Here is a 15,980-nt window from a genome sequence, read left to right as displayed (position 1 = left end):
TATCATCTGCAAATAGTGATAGTTTGACTTCTTCTTTTCCTATTTGGATTCCTTGTATGTCTTTCTCTTGTCTTACTGCTCTGGCTAGGACTTCCAGTATTATATTGAAAATCAGTGGTAAGAGTAGACATCCTTGTCTTGTTCCAGATCTTAATGGAAATGCTTTCAGCTTTTCACCATTGAGAATGATACTGGCTGTTGGCTTGTCATATATGGCCTTTATGATGTTGAGGTATGTTCCTTGTATCCCTAGAATTTCAAGGGCTTTTATCATGAATGGGTGTTGCACTTTGTCGAAAGCTTTCTCGGCATCTATTGATATTATCATATGGTTTTTATATTTCTTTTTGTTGATGTGTTGGATTACATTGATTGATTTTCAGATGTTGAACCATCCTTGTGTTCCTGGAATGAATCCTACTTGGTCGTGGTGAATTATCTTATGGATACATTGTTGGATTCTGATAGCTAAAATTTTATTGAGGATTTTTGCATCAGTGTTCATTCGGGAGATTGGCCTGTAGTTTTCTTGTTTTGTGTTATCCTTGTTCAGTTTTGGTATTAGTGTAATGTTGGCTTCATAGAACGTGTTTGGTATTATCCCTTCCTTCTCAATTTTTTGGAAAAGTTTGTGAAGGATAGGTACTAATTCATTTCTGAACGTTTGGTAGAATTCATTTGTAAATCCATCAGGTCCCGGGCTTTTGTTTTTGGGGAGGTTTTTGATTACCATTTCAATTTTGCTGCTTGTAATTGGTCTGTTTAGGTGTTCTATTTCTTCTTTATCTAGCTTTGGGTGATTGTAGAGTTGTAGGAATTTGTCCATCTCCTCTAGATTGTTGAACTTGTTTCCATATAACTGTTCATAGTAGTTTCTGATTATTCTTTTGATTTCTGCTGTGTCCGTTGTGATTTCTCCTCTTTCATTTATGATCCTGTTTATTTGTGCTTTCTCCCTTTTTTCCTTTGTGAGCCTGGCTAGGGGTTTATCTATTTTATTTATTTTTTCAAAGAACCAGCTCTTGGTTTCATTGATCTTTTGGATTGTTTTTTTAGTTTCGATTTCATTTATTTCTGCTTTGGTTTTTATTATTTCTTTTCTTCTACTGGATTTGGGTTTTTTTTATTGTTTTTTTTCTAGATCTTTGAGCTTTGAGATTAGGTTGTTTCTTTGAGTTCTTTCTTGTTTCTTGATGTGAGCCTCTATTGCTATATATTTTCCTCTTATTACTGCTTTTGCTGCATCCCATACATTTAGGAAATTGGTGTCCTCCTCGTTATTCAATTCAAAGAATTTTTTAATTTCTTCTTTGATCTCCTCATTAGTCCAGTGGTCTTCCAGTAGTGTGGTTTTCAATCTCCATGAGGTAGGAGATTTCCTTGCCTTCTTTTTATGGTTTATTTCTAGTTTGATGCCTTCATGGTCAGAAAAGATAGTTGGTATGATTTCAATCTTGGTGTATTTGTTGATGTTTGTCTTGGGTCCTAGTATGTGATCGATCCCAGAGAATGATCCGTGTTTGCTTGAGAAAAATGTGTAGTCAGATTTTTTTGGGTTTAGTGTTCTATAGATGTCTGTTAAGCCCAAGCGCTCTAGATCCTTATTTAGAGCTTCAGTGTCTTTACTTATTTTTTGTTACGTTGATCTATCCATTGTTGATAGTGGTGTGTTGAAGTCTCCCACTATGTGTGTGTTTTCTCTGATGTCTGTTTTCAAAGATGACAATAGTTGTCTGATATATTTTGGTGCTCCTTCGTTTGGTGAATATATGTTAATGAGTGTTATTTCTTCTTGAAATATTGTCCCCTTGATCATAATGTAGTGACCATTGTGGTCTCTTTTTACCTGTTTGAGTTTGAAATCTGTTTTATCTGATATAAGTATAGCTGTTCCAGCGTTCTTTTTTGGTCCATTTGCTTGTAGAATTGTTTTCCATCCTTTAACTTTGAGCCTATTTTTATCTTTTGTAGCTAAACGTGTTTCCTGGAGACAGCAAAAGGTTGGATTTTGTTTCTTAATCCAACCTGAGACTCTGTGTCTTTTTATTGAAGAGTTTAGTCCATTTCCATTTAGAATTAATACCGATATGTTAGCATCTGTATTTGCCATTGTGTTTGTCTTTCCTTTGATTTTATTTATTTATTCTTTTAATAACTTTTTTTTTGGCCTTCTTTCGTTGTTATTTGTCCCTCTGAGGTTCTGGCTTTAGGACTCCTTGTAGTATATTTTGGAGTGGAGGTTTAGTCGTAATGAAATTCCAGAGTTTCTGTTTGTCTGGGAAGGTCCTTATTCTTTCTTAATAGAGGAAGGAGTGCTTTGTGGGATAGAGTATTCTTCTTTTTTTTTTTGGTTAAAGATTATTTATTTATTTATTTATTTATACAAGCACTGGGTACAGTCAGAAGCGCAGGAGGGTGAGAGAATTCACCAGAGCCAGAGCAGGGAGCAGAGCAGGCAGAAGGACCGAAGTACACTGCTGAGGGGAGCAGCGGGCGGCAGGAGAGGTCTGCACGCCATGTGGGACCCTCCTCCGGTGGCCGGGGAGCAGCCGGAGATCGAACCTGCGCTGCAGAGGCTGCAGGCAGCTTCGCAACCCAGCGCTCAACTGCTGCTCCACCAGGGAGGCCCAAGATAGAGTATTCTTGGTTGGCATCTGTTTTCTTGGAGTCTGTTGACTATGTCCCTCCACTCTCTCCTTGCCCGTAGTGTTTCTTCGGAGAAGTCTGATATCAGTGTGATTGGTTGTCCTTTGAATGTTATCTGTTTCTTCCCTCTTGTCAGCTTCATTATTTTTTCCTTGTCTTGGATTCTTTGGAGTTTTACTATTATGTGTCTTGCTGTATTTTTCCTTTTGTCATGGAAGTTTGGTGTTCTTCTTGCTTCTTGTATATCAATTTTCAGCTCCTTCTTCATGTTTGGGAAGTTCTCTTCAATTATTTCCTTGAATATTTTTCTGTTCTTACATACATCTCTCTCCTCTCCTTCTGGGATTCCTATAACTCTTATATTTCCTTTCCTCATGGAGTCAGATAGTTCCCAAAGTGTTTCTTCGGTCTTTTTCCTTCGTACTTCTCTTTCCTTTTCTTTTTTGCTTCTTTTCATTTCTGTGTCTTCAAGAGTACTTATTCGTTCTTCCATTTCATCTATTCTGCTTTCATTGCTTTTCCCAGAGTTCCTTAGCACCTCCATTAGTTCTTTGAACTCCTGCATTTCTTTTACTTCCCTCTTTAGGGGCTCAATTTCATTCTTCTGAGCATTGTTTTCCTTAATGACTTCCATCAGTTTTTTCATCATGGCAATTTTAAGTTCTTTTTCTGGAAGGCTCAGAAGTTCTTCCAAGTCACCGTAGTTGCAAGCTGGTGGGTGGTTTTGTTTTTTTGTGGTGTGTCTTTCTTCTGAGCATTGCTACTTTGCTTGTAGTTTTTCTTTTCCCTGCTGCTTGTCTTCTAATTTGCCTTATGCGTTGGGACACTGTGCCGCTGGTACTGGCTGGCAACTTTTGGGTGTGTTCTTTTGGGAGTTTCAGAAACTGGCAATCCAAACAAGTCAAAAACTGTTATGCCAGAAGTCTAGTGAGGCAGTGGTACTTTGAGTATGTTAATTGTCACTGTCACAGAATCTCTCCTCCTTCTGTGTTTAGTCACAAACGTGCATCTTGAAGTCCCACAGACTTCCCTGGAGGTGGGGCAGCTGGATTGCACTCTGGGTTCCAATCTCTGGATCCTCCTCTGGGCTCCAACTTCCTGCCAGGTGGGACAGGGCTTCTGGGGGCCTTCAGCTCACCTCTGACTGCACAGGGAACCTTCTCCCTCTGGCTCCACAGGGAGCCTTCTGCCAGATTCAAGCAGTCTTTATTGAAGAAAGGTCCCTGTCCTAAAATGGCACTTTGGAGACAGGCACACTCTTCCGCGTGCCCGCTCCCCATCTGGGTTCGGACTGCTGGCCTGAAGAGACCTGGCATGGGCAAACTTCCCAGCTCACCTCTGGCTCCTCCGGGAGCCTTCTGCTGGTTTCAGGCAGTCTTTATTGAAGAGAGGTCCCTATTCTAAAATGGCGATTTGGAGACAGGCACAGTCTCCCCCACTCTGGATCTGCCCCAACCGTGGGTGCCCGCTCCCTCTCTGGGCTCGGACTGCTGGTCAGAAGGGGCCTGCCTTGGGCAAACTTCCCAGCTCACCTCTGCCTCCTCCAGGAGCCTGCTGATGGTTTCAAGCAGTCTTTACTGAAGAAAGGTCCCAACATGGTTACTATTTCAATGGTGTCTTTTTGTCTAGGTTCTAGAAGTTGGAAAACACTTTGTTTAATCAGACCACACTTTCCCCTATGCTAAATGAAGTTAACAATACTGGAAGTTTTCTTTATCTTTTTTTATTCCAGCCTCCCATCCTCTGCACTGAGGAGGGTCTGTGGTCTGAGGAGTTCAAGTTATGTGAGAATCTACAAGGGGAATGCCCGCCACCCCCCAAAGAGATGAATTTTGTAGAGTACAAGTGTGAACAGGGATATGGGATTGGTAAGTTTGGGTAGGGATGCTGAATTCTGCTCTCAAGTGACCCTTTAATTAGGTACAGCTGGATCTTGGATCCCAGAAGAGTGGATGCAAATGCAAGTTGATTCCGAGCTGCTTTAGGAAAATTTATGGCAAGTTTACTCTCTTTACTCTCATTTGTGTATGACATCAGTGTAGCTGCTGAGACATTCGCATAGTGTCTGGTCCTGTTACCCACTTTGCGGCCGGCTGAGAGTGAATTGATGAGTGTCAAGAGTTATAGTTCCAAGAGCCACACACCACACATGAACTGGGCTCTTCCATTCTCTCTTTTATTGTTACTGGAGCAGAGAGTTCCTGAAAGGGATTACTTGAGATTGTATTTGCTTGCTCTGCTCTTCACTCATTCTCTACAAGAGACCAGGCTCCAGAGCCTGTGGGAAACTTCTTTTTCAAATAATTTCAATGAAAGGTCTATATAGCCAGAGCTGATTTATAGTGATGTTGACTCAACTTTGTACTAGCTGGACCTAAGTATCCTAGAAAAAAGATCATGTTTATAGAAAACACTGCATGATTACTAAATTCTGAATTGCACAAGTAAGGAGTGATTTTATAAATCTAATCTATGTAGTGCCATTGGATATAAACCAAGTTAATTAGAAACCTCATTAGTATATGAGATGGTTCTTCAGCATCTTCAAGATGCTTCTTGCACTGTGATATCTCTTGCTCAGGCATATTATATTGGGGTGCTTAGACTATGTTTCTTGAGTGGTATTTCATGAACAAGTTCTCATTTCAGAATAGCACATGTTCACATGCATAGAGTTCTTAAGGTTCAAGTAGCTCTTTGGGTTACTATAAAAGTTAGTGAAAACATATAAATATAGATAGAGATAATTTAAAGGACACCTGGAGATCATTGGGTCTATAAATGAGGAAACAAGACCTTAAGAGTGTCTTCTTTGAATAAAAATTTAGAGGACACTTGGACCCTGCATACAAGGGAATAGAGCAAGATTTTTATTCAAGAGGTGAACAGATGAGCAAAATGTCTGTTTCTAACTCCTTGTTGCTTCTTTTTCAATTACATGAGTTACTTGGCTACCAGTGTAATATAACAATCTCCAGTGTTGTAACAGTCATTATAAATCTACCTTTATGATTATTGGCCCATTTTTTCCTTAGTTCATAAAGTTCTGGGGTACTAGACACCACAATTAATCCACAAGATCATATAAGGTAAAATGATATTAAATGTATTTAATAGGCATCAACCAGTCAAGGTAAACTTTAGCTGGAAAGAGTCCTGCAGTGTTCTTGGAGGTCTATTAGGAGCTAATTTTTGGTGGCAGGGTCATGGCAAGACTCAGGGATTCTAGAGGAGTGGTTGTATCAGATCAGAGGGAGGAGGTTAAAGGGGTATTGGCTTGGTACAGTGGCTTTTGTTGGAGTCACTGGGCAACCTAAACTACTCATATCTCAGCCACCCCAATATCCTCAGGGACACTTAATATGCACCTTGCATTTCTAGTAGCTAACTATTCATAATCAAATCTTCTTGGTTGGGATTTGTTATTTAAACTTAGTGCCACTGTAAGTTATAATGAGAAAGATATTTTTATTTCTCTATCCCCAAACTTTTCCCCCAATATCATACTTTCCTTATTAGAAAGCATTGAAATACAGGAGAAAATTCCCCTACCCTTCTTGGTTCTTTTCAGACTGGTCAAAACAGCATCATATAGGTTGGCAGAGAAAAAAAGGTCAATTATAATAAGTGGACAGGATGACGGAAGTGATCATGCAGGTCTTGTTTCCGGTCAGGGAGAATAGGATTTAAATCCTAAACCAAAGGATGAAGAGAGATATGTTGCCAGGGAGTGAGGAGGGAGACTTCAAATGCTAAGGAGGGGAATACCTTATCTTTAATAGTAAAGATGTGTTTCTCATACAGAAATGTCATGTTAACTGATAAGCCTACACTTGAACAATACCCCCCAACTACATTCTTCTAGGTCATTAAAGGGAGAAGTGATAGCTTCTTTGATCAGGAATAGGGCAAAGTCTTAGAAAGCAGTGATCATTTCGTTAATTTGGAGTGGGCAAAGGATTATGGGAAAGGCAAAAGCTTCTCCGAAGCCTCCAGAGCCTCCATTATTTTCAGCTTCAATAATCTGTCAGAGTGGAGCATCTTGAGGATACCAAAACTGAGAATCTTGGGGTGGTCTATTTTTAGCACTTTTTATCATTTAGCATAGAAATATCTCTGTAGTTATACACCAGACAACTATCATCCCTGCCCACCTCCTAAATAATGTGGTAACCGAAAATGTACAAAGAAATTGCTCTTGAAAACAAGGCTATTGTTTCCAAGATAAAAAAGACTAAGATCAGGGAAGGTCAAATCTCTGTTGTAAATTTCTGTTCCTTCAGGTGCAGTGTGTTCCCCATCATGTATAATCCCTCCTAGTGATCCCGTAATTCTGCCTGAGAACATCACTGCTGACACGTTGGAGCACTGGATGGAACCTGTCAAAGTCCAGGTAAGGGAAGGGACATTTTTATGTGCTGAGAATGTAAGACTGCTGAGTAATTACCAATCTACAGTATATTCCCTGGAGTAATTTCAAAAGCTTTCAAAGTAGTCCCTGGATTAGGGGAAAGGCTAAATCTTCTCCTTGGCCCCAGAAACTTTCTTGTTGTCAGCCAAAATAGCAGGGTAACAATGCTGAGAATCCATCCAGCAACCACACGGACCCTTCCTACAGAGAAAAAATAAAAGTCAAGAAGAACCCCTGGTAGCCTAGCGGTTAACTATCAGTGCTATCACCATCACCACTAGGGCCTGAGTTCAATCCCAGGTCAGGGAGCTAATCCACATGGTGAAGCAGACCTCTCTTCTCTCCCCCACTGCTCCCCTCAGCAGTGTATTTCAGTAGATCTGCCTGTTGTGCTCCCATTCTTTCTCTGGTGAATCCTTTCACTCCCCACACCTCTGGACTACACCCAGTTCTATGCAAAAGAAAAAAAAAAAGAAGAAAAAAATAACATGGCCCACATACAAAGGAAAGTTTAAAGAATAAGATAGAAAGAAGACTCAGAGACATAAAGAACAATGAAACAGGAAGGAAATTGAAAGAGGAAAGTTATTACTAATGAAAAATAGGATGGGAAGACTTAGGATAAGCCAAAGAAATATATAAAGATGAAATAAGAATGGCAGGGAAGAGAGAGTTAGAAAAGATGAAAAAAAAAAAAAAAACCCTGAAAGCAGGAAGAGAATAAAGGAACTGGCATAGCCTTTTCTGTGTCCATCTCCTGCCCTGTGTCAGCTCTAAAATTGTTTCCATCAACCCTCTGGTATTCCAGCCATTTTGAATGGAACAAAATCCATTATATCTACAACCTCTTCTCTAGGCTTTCCATTTGCTTTCTTTCTCATCTGAAACCTGACTCTGCCATGAGGACTCTTCCTTCTCACGGGGCCCACTAGGTTCTGCTTTCTCTTTCACACCACTTAGCCCCTGGAGCCAGGAGACAGGGAGGTACCCTCCTGTCAACTCATCCTCCCTGCTCCTCCCTGAACTTCCTCATACTTAAATCTAATGTCCACCCTTGCTGCTGCTGTTGTCTTCTGACCCTTAGGTTACTCCCTCTTCTTATTTATTGAGCACTTTAGCTCCTGGGCTGTAGTCACTTTGGCTAACACTCCATCATACCTTTTGTTGATTTCATCATCCATGCAATTGGTTCTTGCAAAACATGGATTCTCAGTTCCCTGGGCTCCTTTCTTCCAATGATAACCTTTACCTGATTTTTTTTCTCCTGCATGCTTTCCTTGATTCATCTAATCCGGCCACAATGGACTCTTGGCTGATTTTTAACACACGAGGCGCACCCCCTTTGTCTAGTGGTTCCCTCTGCCTAGAATTCTCATCTTCTATATAACTTCACATCTTGCTTTTCTGCTTTCTTCAGAATTTTACTGAGACTTCAGAAAAACTCTTTGGCTACTCTATCTAAAATTTTATCTCCCCTAAAACTTTATATCTCCCTTCCTCCCTTTACTTTCTCGCCTTAGGAATTGCCATTTCTGAGCACATTATATATGTTCCCTATTTATCTTATTTATCTGTCTCCCTTCACAGCTACAACAAAAAAAATCCATGAGGCATTAGTATCTGTTTTATTCTCTACTACATCCTATATCCTAAAACAGTGCCTTGTATATAGTAAGTGCTCAATAAATATTTGAAAAATGAGTGAATAGAAAAGCAAGAAAATACTTTATAAGATCTGCATGCAGAAGATCTTGTGGTGAGCTAGTTATTTCTTCTTAGAATGAGGGAAGTTGGGGCTATAGAAGTCCTGGAAGTTTGTTTACTTTATTAGACTGTCTAATGAATAAAATTTTTGAAACACTGTTCCCATTGACTCACCAAACAATGGACTCTAGAGATATACCACATTTCATTTGGAAATCATTATCAGATTGCTCCATTTTCCTCACAGGTTAAATGTGTTATGTTTTTGCAAAGATTTGTGTCAAAGCTAGAAGATCAGGGAAAAAAATAAGTATGATTCAGTGGCTAGGGATTAATCCAGTCACTTTGTCAATCAGCAAACATTTGTTGGGGTTTACCATGTGCCCTGGGACTGTGCTAAGTGCTGGGAAAATGGAGATGAAGAAAAATAGTTTTCCTTCTGCTTCCAAGACTAATAATCTGGCCATGATTATAATAATGCAACATGGGAGGTGATTAAGCTGTAGTGGAAGTGCTGCAGGAACACCCGAGAGGAAGCAACTAACTGTTTTGCTCAGGAGTTTGGGAGAGTTAGGGAATAATCAATAAACCAGAAACTAGATTTTCCTCTGGCTCTTGAACTGTGATGAGGACGAACATTCTAGAGGGTTAGGAAAGATAAGAAGTTCTGTGCTGTTGAAGCCAGGGTGTCTTTGGTGGTGAGGGACAGGGAAGATGGGTGGCAGAGGATCAGATAGGAAAGCAGTGGGGAGACCAGATCCCGGAGGCCATGGCATGCCCTTCTTAGGACGCTGGACCTAGTGAGAACTCTGAGGAGGATGGAGCACTGCTCAAGCCTGAGGGCTGCATGAAAATGCATAGAGTGTGAGGGAAAAAGCAGAAAAGCAGCTTGGCTGGGTCTCCTGTCCTCCAGCCTTTTGAGAGGTTCATTCCCACATCCCACTGCCTGTTGAAAAGATTTAGCTGAGATTCCAGTGCCCTTGAGAAAGAGCTTCGGCCCCATGTTTCATGGCGTGTCGATGGCCCAGCCCCTGTTCTTTGGCCCCTTTAACGTGACTTCTTATTATGAAAGCCTTCTCTTTCTCTCTAAGCAACCAAAGGGAGAAAGGCTTGGGACACCAGAGATCCTTTTTTTTTTTTCCTCTTGGGAAAGAAACTGCTTGAGAAACCATCCCACACTCATCTCCCTGTGTCTCCAACAAGACTTCCAATGGGATCTATCAATGGATGTGGGGATCATGTAGCCTGAGCACAGGCCTCTCAGTAATTGGGGTTCTCCTACCTGTTCTTCTTCAAATGGAACATTCAGAAAAGAGCAGGGCATTTGTCTTCAAAAAGACTGTGGGAATCCCTGCATAATGGCCACTTCCAAATTGGCAAACAATTGCCTCTATTTTATTCAAGTCTGCCTTACTCAAATGACATATCTAAGTAGTCATCATTTATTTACCTCTATTCCATAATGCTTTGTTCATGTTTACATTCCTAACATCTTTTTCAGTGTCTTGACATTTATTTCTAGATATAGGCTTGTATATATATATATATATATATATATATATATGTACACACACAAACATATATGTGTTTCATAAATAATATATGCAATGAGATATAAAAATGCGTATTGTCTAATATATTAGAGTGCGTAGATATATAAACATATATGTATATCTAAAGTTTCATTGAATCTTACCACAAACCAATAAACTACGGAGGAAGTCACTTCTCTCAACCCTGAGAAGTCCCTTATTCCCACACTCCCTCCTCATGAAATCTAAAACAAATAATTTAGAGAGCTATGTCCCTACAATTCTTAGTGTGAACCCATTTGTTTTTAAAGAATCATCAAATATATTTCTTATGTGCCTGTGAAGTTTATTTTCCTTTCTCTGGGGGATCAACTGGCTTTTATTCTGCAATGATGCCTGACTCCTGGAAGAGTGTAGTTTTTATTAAAGGAAGAATTTCTGAGAATTTGCGTAGCCTGAGATTTTGGTGAAAAACAAAGTCACAATTAGTATAAAAAGAAAAGTGAGGTCTTCCTGGGTTCAAATACTATGAACTCGTCCCTTGGATTCTCAGCTCATCAGTGAGGGGGCAGATAGGACTGTCTCTCTTATAGGTGGATATAAAAATTCAAAATAACTCTTGTGTCTCATGCAGACTCTAGCATGAGTTCTGAAGTAAGGAAAAAGGAGATTTCAGGCCACTTAGTACAAATCTTACCTTCTCAAACATCTTTTGCCTCTGAAAAGATAGCTCCAGCTAGCTCAATGAAAAAGAAAAAAAGGTCTACATTTTGCTTGCTTGTGTGAATGCATAGACTGCAGTTTATAGATTATTTGTCTCTTTTCTGCCCCTTTTACAAACTGGGCCAGGAAAAGAATTAATGCCATTTTGTGCTTCCTAGTGGAACATCTCTGGCTAAAGAAGTATTTTCTAACAACTTTTGTTGTGAGGCTGAGAGTAAGGATGAAAAAATACCGTTATTTTTAAATATTTCAAAGGCATGCTGACTATGGAAGACAATAAATAAGGCTTTGACATTCTCCCATTGCTTTTTCTGGGCCTTTGTTATGATAGTGTCTTCTTCCCACACCTACTATACACAATGATCTAGACTTTTCTCTGCATCAGCAGAGAAATATTCAGACAGAAAGAGAGGACTCCATCCAATGGGCTTGTTGGCAGTGAAATAAATTCTTTCCAGTCAAGGTGACCAAATAGTGGGATCCGGGAATTGGGCCAGGCTGGGGACAGCCAAATGCCCCATCAGTATTATTTTGCTCAGACCGGGAGAGAAAGGCCTCTGATGGCCTCCTGCACCTGCTGGCAGCATCTGGATGCCCAAGAGCCTTGGTGCCTGAGCCGAGGGTGTGGTAAGAACACCCCTCAGACTTCTACTGGGAGAATTTTGTGTTTTTCCCATTTCTGTTCCCTATTCTTTACTTTTCCTTTTCTGTTATTCTAATCTCCACTTCCCCCTACACTGTAAGATTCTTTTTTTATTCTTTTTCTTTTTATTTTTATATTCCCCATACAATTGCAAGTATGATTTTGACCCCAATCCCTCCTTTCTCTCCCCCAAAGAGTGTCTCTGTTTCATAGTTGTTTGTTGAGGTAAGATTCTTAAGGGTAGGAATGGTGTCTTACTTTTGTAAGCATCCCCCCAGTGCTTGATTCAATCCATCAATACTAGGGAACAAGAGCCTCAGAAGAGAAGGGCTCCCATCTCCCCACATTCCTCAGGGTAGACCTTTTGATTTTGAAAAAAAGCCAATGTAAGGTTAAATTTTTATGATTGTTGTGAACCACTGTATCAAACAGTGCTTTATTATAGCTCACGTTGTTTTAACTTGCTCTGTCAAGTCCTTCAGCAACCTGATATCATGGCAAGATTATTTTTTGCATGCGATATGACAATTGTTTATAGGTAAATGAGGTTTTCTGAATTATCTCTGAATCTGTTTCCTTCTGAAGCACAAAAGCATGGCATCACATTTCTTCTGTTAATTTGCTTCATAAATTCATTTTCCATAATGATTTCCATTTCTCTTTTTTAGCTTATCATGGTTATGAATCAGTAAGATCTAAATTAATGAGATTTTTCTGTGGCGACCATGTTTGGTTGGCAAAGATTTTCAACACCACAAGCAATCCTGCTCTTCAACAGAATTGCTCAAAGGAAATCTTAAAATTTCAGACTTTGTTTTCTCAAATTGGCCCTGAAAGAATTAATAACTCCTTAAACAAAAACAAAATGTTTTGAGGAGAGAAATAGGTAGAAAAAAGATGAATGCCCTCCAAGCCATAATTTCCAACAAAATTGTCTCTCTCTCTTCCCTCTCCTCATCTTCTGATCCTTGCCTTGTCCACATCTCCCACCATAGTGTCCTCTTAAGGATGCAGTTGTGCTAGCAGCTCCAGTACACATCACTGAGTGGGAAAACAAATCACTAAGACATGAGTAACAAGACATTAGAGGCATGGGATTGTTCACTTTCAGTTCAAATATTCTCTAGGCCTTGATTCTGTCATCATTGGAAAAGGGTAGACAGGAGGACAAGGGTAAGAGGAACCAAAAAGCAAACTGCAGATTCATGTACTATGGCTCATTTAAATATGTAAATATGTAAAACAGTGCATTTAAGATATATATTAAAGTTATCTATATATTTTTTTAAAAGATTTATTTTATTTATACAAGAGCTGGGGTACAGGCCAGATGCATGAGAGGGTGAGAGGATTCACCAGAGACAGAGCGGGAAACAGAACAGGCAGATTGACTGAACTACACTGCTGAGGGGAGCAGCGGGCAAGATAGGAGAGGTCTGCTGCACCATGTGGGATTCTCGCCGGCCAGCCGGGATCGAACCCGCACTGCAGAGGCTGTGAACAGCTTCACAGCGCTGCACTCAACCGCCTGTGCCACCAGGGAGGCCCTATCTATATATTTATAAAGCCACTTAAATGTGACTTTCATAGGTGAGATGATGAAGAAGCGCCAGCTTAGATAACATAGTGGTTGACAAATACTTGTAAAGTATCACCTCACTCTGTGTCACTGAGATAGCATATATGAGTGGGAGACAGTTCATAGTCTCAAGAATGTTGCAATCTAGGAAGGCATTAGATACATGTGCTAGAAACTTGTGTGATTTTAATAGATAATGGAGGACTGTCAATCTGAACTAATCTCAAAACTGAATTATAAAAATGACTTAGAGGAGTTCTCCCCTGTTGGTTCTGCTCCTGGTAGTTCCTTTCTGCTCTCTGGCTTCTCCTCCTGGTCCTTCTGTTCCACGCCGCCGCCCTTAAAAGCCTGTCAGCCCAGGTGTGCTGAGACACCCTACGTGTGCCCACCTACGTGTGCCCACACCCTACTCCAGGTGTCCCCCATCAGGCTTGCATGCAGTCCTGCAGGGATCCATCATCAATCCTAATGGTGAGAGGGCAGAAAAGCCTGACAAGCATTTACCCTACAGTAGTGTAGAAGGTTTAGCAAACGTGAGAGGTGCTGCTATAGCCAGTTGAGTGTTTTGGCAAGTTCTGATTAGTTATCATATGAGGGTGTTAAAGCCAAAGGTGTGAGGTTGACCTTCTTTCACTGCTTCTCCCAGTGGACTTTGAGCTCTTTGAGGGCTCTTGAGATTTGTGACTCTTCAGATCCCTATGACCCACCCGAGAATCTGGCTCCTAGTGAGTGAGGTATAGATACATTTGGTCTGACTTGAATGACTGATTAGGGCAGGACTTGGGATCCCTAGGTGGATGCAGTGCTATGAGGAGGGAAGGATGTAATGCAACCAACCCATACCGGGTGGGTTCATTAATGCTTCTAGCAGGCCTGTTGTCTTCATGCTCTGCACCTTCTGTAGTCGCCGTACTCCATCGCGCTCTGTCACTCTCCGCCGCACTCTGTAGGCGCCACTGCACTCCTCCATCCTTGACACCGCGCCACCCTTATACACCCAGTCTCTCAGCCCAGGTGTCCCCACCTATGCATGCCCACACCTTACTCCAGGTGTCCGCCATCAGGCACACATTCAGGGCTGCAAGGATCCACCATTAAGCCCAATGGTGGGAGGGCAGAAAAGCCTGATACTTTACCTACCCTACAGTCCACCCCTTCAGGGTTTTCTGCCATACAGTCTCTGCAAGTTACATACACGTTTCTCTTTGCAAATATGAACACTGCAGCCATGGCCCATAAAGGTACATAGAATACAACTGAATATAGCAATGTAACAAAACACATCAGAACACAAATTAGTCCAGGCAGGGCACCAACATAGTGGCAAAAAACAATTATTGGCACCAGCAGATGATCCACCAAATCTGCTGCCGTAGGCACTGCTCATGCGAGAGAAGGGAACCACTCATGGCATCTACCATTACACACCAAGAGCCATCAGGCTTCCTGGCCTTCTCTGGCTGTGGTCTCGGCCACAAGCCACACACTGCATCCACCCCCAGGATGCACTCCCTCCCGGATTGGGGATTCTCTACTCTTTGAGGGTAATCGCCCAATTCTCAGGGTTTTCTGTCTGCGGTCACTCCAACACTTGACTGTGGTCACTTCACAGCCACCAATATGACATGCAGGCCCCTGCACTCAGGCCAGCCCATTGCACAAGCACACGGGTTGGGGATCCATGGATGCAAGCTCCACATACAGCCTCTCTTGGGTCCCCTCTTTGGATTGAGCTCCACCCCAAGCCACGTTCCCCACTCATACCCCAAGGACGGGTTGTTCAGCTCCTCACCCTCACTCGACAACGAGCAGGGCATTGCCCACAGGTTATTTTAAGAGACTCACTGGCCTTCAACATATTTAAGCTGCGTAACAGCCACTGAGGGCTTCCCAAACTTAGCACCAGCTTTTGCCTTCTCAGTTGGCTTTTCTCCTCTGCCTAGCTGCTGGGCAGTTACACAAGCTGCTTTTGGCCACTGAGGCCCATTGGCCACACCCAGATTCCCATCTCTGGGGGTGTACAAACAATAGCATCTTCCCCCAGTGTCCCAAAAACATATCAAACTTGCCAAGGTCCCTCTGCCTTCTGGTGGGGTAGTCAGTCTAAGTCCAAGTCCATCCATCAGTTTTTTACTTGTGTCAGCACTGGTGGGCTCCAAATAGCGGTCCTCTTTCTTTCCCCAACGATTCTGCTGCCTGGGCGGTCTTGGGCTGGTCCTCTCGGGAATCTCCTCCAGGCGAGGTCTCATCCCCTAGACCCTGGACCTTGTCCACCTTCCGTGCCACCATGGTGCCTCCAGTGCTGTCACAGATTCAGTCTGCTACTTCTGAGGTCTTTGGAGGGCTCCATACCCATCTGCATGGATCATCTTGCCAACTTATGCCATTTGTAAGGGCAGGAAATGGACACAGTGCGGGTTTTCTGATCCAGCAGACCGGGTAAAGAAGGAGTCCTAGAGAGTCCTCGGTGGCTTCTGCAGGCTTTTATTGGGATTTACCAAGTTCATGGCAGGTAGAGGTGCTGGGGGGCCGGGAGGCTGGCAAGCCTCCCAGTCCCCAGCAAGTCTTCACTCTTTCTGGGCTTTCCTGTGTTCTCTCACATTCTCTCTGCTTCTCTGCTCTCCTGCTTTTCCATTCATTCTGCTTCCTTCAGCTTCTCCTGCTTCTGCTGTTTTTGACTTCTGCTGGTATCCCTGTGACGCTGCCCTTAAAAGCCCAGTCTTAGCCCAGGTGAATCCCATC

General features: G+C 41.9%; 1 protein-coding gene across 2 annotated transcripts in view; it reads left to right on the top strand.

Moving 5' to 3' along the window:
• Positions 1-15,980, top strand: part of PAPPA2 (pappalysin 2) — a gene marked incomplete at its 3' end in the record, with an annotated part of 286,538 nt that overhangs the window by 228,620 nt on the left and 41,938 nt on the right. For both annotated transcript variants that reach the window (XM_084251295.1, XM_084251294.1), the window contains exons 18-19: positions 4,379-4,514; positions 6,930-7,039. In XM_084251295.1, coding sequence (XP_084107421.1) covers positions 4,379-4,514; positions 6,930-7,039 — 246 coding nt within the window. The remainder of the gene's footprint in view (positions 1-4,378; positions 4,515-6,929; positions 7,040-15,980) is intronic.

The sequence above is a fragment of the Talpa europaea genome, assembly GCF_964194135.1.
Source record: "Talpa europaea genome assembly, chromosome: 12".
In the NCBI taxonomy this organism is placed as follows: domain Eukaryota; kingdom Metazoa; phylum Chordata; class Mammalia; order Eulipotyphla; family Talpidae; genus Talpa; species Talpa europaea.
Note: the sequence above shows the minus strand (reverse complement) of the source record. Positions and strands in the feature narration are given on the sequence as shown.